The sequence below is a fragment of the Elephantulus edwardii genome, unplaced genomic scaffold (genome assembly GCF_000299155.1).
Source record: "Elephantulus edwardii isolate Elephantulus edwardi_28Jun2011 unplaced genomic scaffold, EleEdw1.0 scaffold00020, whole genome shotgun sequence".
NCBI lineage: Eukaryota > Metazoa > Chordata > Mammalia > Macroscelidea > Macroscelididae > Elephantulus > Elephantulus edwardii.
Window position 1 is genome coordinate 28,169,787 of NW_006399770.1, and position 3,829 is coordinate 28,173,615.

General features: G+C 41.7%; 1 protein-coding gene across 1 annotated transcript in view; it reads right to left on the minus strand.

The window, feature by feature from the left end:
* Window positions 1-3,194, minus strand: part of LOC102850386 (transcription initiation factor TFIID subunit 13-like) — a 10,759-nt gene extending 7,565 nt beyond the window's left edge. The window contains exons 1-2 of the mRNA XM_006882472.1: window positions 3,161-3,194; window positions 2,372-2,450 (exon numbers count right to left, since the gene is read on the minus strand). Coding sequence (XP_006882534.1) covers window positions 2,372-2,450; window positions 3,161-3,187 — 106 coding nt within the window. The 5' untranslated portion in view covers window positions 3,188-3,194. The remainder of the gene's footprint in view (window positions 1-2,371; window positions 2,451-3,160) is intronic.
* Between the last annotated feature and the right edge of the window lie 635 nt (window positions 3,195-3,829).

A 3,829-nucleotide genomic window follows, 5' to 3' on the forward strand; every position in this document is an offset into this window, starting at 1 on the left:
GAATGAAAACCCAAAATCTCTGTAAATGTTCATTAAAACTAATAAAATTTAATTTTAAAAAAAAGTTTCTTTTAAAAAGGGCTATAGGGAAAAAAGGGGGCTTTAGAAAACAGATTTTTCGCAATGAAGTATATGAAGACTCAAGAAGTCTATAAAGATTCCAAATTTTTGTCATCATAAAAAAGTATTCTTGTCATCACAATAAAGGATTCCATACAGGAATAATCAAAGCATAAAAAACTAAATTAGAGAGATGCAAAGCACTTTTATGATTTTGTTTGCCTCTCGGAAAGGAATTAGAGTGAGAATTGAAAGGAGGCACCCACCTTTATCTGTTCTATTTGTTACAGTAAAAAATATAAAATGGCAAAAAATAAAGTTTATAAAAGGTTGGGTGGATAATCAATTTGCTATGTAAACTCAAAAATAGTAAAAAACACATTTTTTAAAAAAGATGTTTTTATGTGTCATCAAGTCACCTAAGACTCACAGTGACCCTATGTACAACTCCCAAGCCTACCCTGTCCTGAGCCAATCTCACTGACTCCAATGATCCTACCCCCACTGCCCCAGTTACTGTATCAATCTATGTCATCTGAGATCTTCTTCACCTGCACTGTCCCTCCACCTTTCCAAGCATGATGTCCTTCTCCTAGGACTAGTCTCTCCTGGCCATGTGCACAAAGTATGTGAAACGAAGCTTCAGAATCTTAGCCTTCAAGGAGAAACTTGGTTTCACCCTCTCCATGACAGACTGATTTGTTTTCTTGGCAGTCTATGGTATGTTCAATACTCTTCTCCAGCACCACAACTCAAAAGCATCGATTCTTCTTCTGTCTTCCTTAGTCACTGTCCAGGTCTCTGATGCCCAGCAAGCAATTGTGAAGATCATGGCCTAGATCAGGTGCACCTTAGTCTCTAGACTGACACTGTTGCCTGACAACAGATTTTCCCAGTGCAATTAGTCTTTTGATTTCCCAACTGCTGAAGCCAAGAGTGTTGACTGTGGAACCAAGCAAGCAGTAATTGTTAACAACCTCTCTCCTTCATACATCATGGTGCTGCCTATTAGCCCAGTGGTGAGATTCTCAGTCTTCTTGATGTTAAGCTTCAATCCATATTAAAGACTATAGTCCTTGAACTTCTGTAGCAAGTGCTTCAGGCCTGCCTCAGTTTCAGCAAGCAACATTATGTCATCTGCTTAACATAGGTTGTTGATGAGTCTTCCTCCAATCCTGATGTCATATTCCTTCTCATAGAGCCCAGCCTTCTGAATGATTTGTTCTGCATATAGATTTAAAGGGATGGGGACAGGATGCCTCGCTGACACACTCCTTTCTGTATCCCTGACGCACTGCTTTCTGATTTGGAACCATTGAGAGTTTCCTTGCTCTGTCGTAAAAACTACTTCCTTGTCCAAGTATAAGACCTTGTCAGGTAAATCTTGCTTTAGGGGGGAAAATTAGATACAGAAAAGACAAATGGAATCTGTGATTTCAACAGCCTTTGTAAGAAGCCTTGGTGGCACAGAGCATCCACATCCAGTTGCTAACTGAAAGGTCAGCATTCAAAACTACCAGCTATTGCACAGGAAAATAGATGGTCAGTCAGTCTCCTTCCATAAAAATTTATCACAAAGATTTAACCACAAAGACCTGATGGAAGGCTACCATGAGTCAGAAGTGACTCAACAGCAGAGTGTAGTAATGTCTGACAAAGCAAAAAAATCAAGCAGGTAAATTGAATTCATAATTGATGTTGCCGCATTGTCAATGCTCATATAGCCACAGTAAAGGAGCATGAAGTGGGAGATAGCATATTTGCCTCTGGACAAGGTGTTGGTCTTGACAATCAGCAGTCACAACAGCCCTTCTTCCCTTTTGCTACTGCTAGAAAAGGTCAAACATATCTCCTGTGGGAGGATAAAAGGCAATGCATTTTATCTTGGTGGCATCGCAATGCCTCATACTGCTCACTTACCCTTCCGCCTTGGCCACCCACCTCAGTCTAAATTCACAACTTTGTTCTTGTTTTCAAACCCATGCTCCTACTGCTACAAAAGGAAGGACACGAAAAGTAATGAAGTAATGGAGGTATGTTTATAAACTCTGAATTAAACACTTGTCACATTTCTTAATAATTAGGTGTGTGTTTATATATTATGTGTGTGTGTATATATATACATACACATAGATACATACAAATGCACACACACATATATAGGTTTGGTACTACCTACAATTGAAAAGTTAAACAAAATTTTACAAGCAAATCCTACAGGGAAACATAATTAGAACAAGATACCTACTCGGACCAATCAATGGAAGTGTCTGTCCAATCCATAACAAAATCACTGTCAAATACAACTTACATTCTTTAGAAAAAAGTCTTTTTCTTTTGCCCTGTCCACCTTCGGCACCTCCTCCGATTTCTTCACTTTCTTCCTCGAACTAGAAGTTAAAATGTAATTTAGTGAAATGTTAAATGATTGTATTTCATTTTATTATCCCATGAGTAATATTTGTTCCCATTATCAGCACTGCTATCAGATCAGAAAGCATGAAATGAACAATAAATCATGAAACCTTGGCATTGAAAGGCCTTTAAAGACTATCTGGTCCAATTTCAACCCCTGAGGAATGTTTTCTACATTAGTCTACGTGACTGTAGTCAACACTACTAATACTTATAGACAATCCTAGCAGTCCTCGGGTCTTTAATCCCACTATATGACAAGAAAACCGAGGCTCGATGTTAAATAACTTGCTAAGAGAGAACAGAGACTTTGCTATTCGAGTTCCCTGATAAAGGTCCATTATTTTCCCAGTACTTTATAGTACGCAAAGTTCTTAGCAGTTGAACTGTTAGTTCCTAATGCACTCTAACAAACATTAACTTTGAGCCCCTGAGACGTTCCATAGACTGTCCAGAAGATAAGACGCAAAGCGAAAGGAGTCACTGTGCGACCCTTCTTTCAAGTCTTTCCCCACATACTAAAATGAAAGCTAAGAGAGACCAGCAAGGAGATCTCCTAACTTTCTTGCCTGAATTCACTAACGGAAACAAAACAGACTCTGAACTCGGACTGCAGGCCCGCTGCTACTGAGCTCGAGCTTGAGGCTGCCCAGGTCAGAGGGTTGGGACACCCGCAGCTTCTTACCGCGGGGTCTTCTTCCTCATCTGCCATCCCACCAGCCAACCCGCCTAGAAGCCTCTGCCCGCGCAGTCTAAGTAGAGGCTTTCCTAGTTCCGCTAGCTCATTTCCGGTGACGTCAGAGGCTGGTGGGCGGGGCTGGAAAGTGCCTTCAGTTGTTATGCTCCTCCGAGTCTTCTGAGACCTTTGAGAGGCGACCTTGTCCTGAGCCGGTCTCTATCCATCCCACCCACCTACCCTCTTTACTGTGTCTATCCATCTCATCTGGGGTCTCCTCCTGCCCTGTCCCTCCACTCTTCCAAGCACGACGTTGTTGTTGTTGTTGCTATGTGCGAGTGTGACTCGCTATGTGCGATCCTATGCACAATAGCGCTTAACCCTAAGGCTGTAAATCAGACAAGGAGGAGCATTAGCCATCTTTCTCCCGCAAAGTGGCTGGTGAATTCAAACCTTATGCCTTTGGACTGAAAATGGAACTCCTTATTCTAGAATCAACTGTACCGCAGAGTCTGAAGCTCAACCTCCGTTGGGTTTTCAGTGGCAGTTAATCCCACCAAGCGGGGATTGTCCATCCTTCTCCTTAGAGAAGCTGGCGAATTACGTGCCTTTGGGACTGCAGCAGAAGCTGTCAGGAGGTCCCCAGAATACATAAGCCACTGTTGTTGTTTTGTGCCG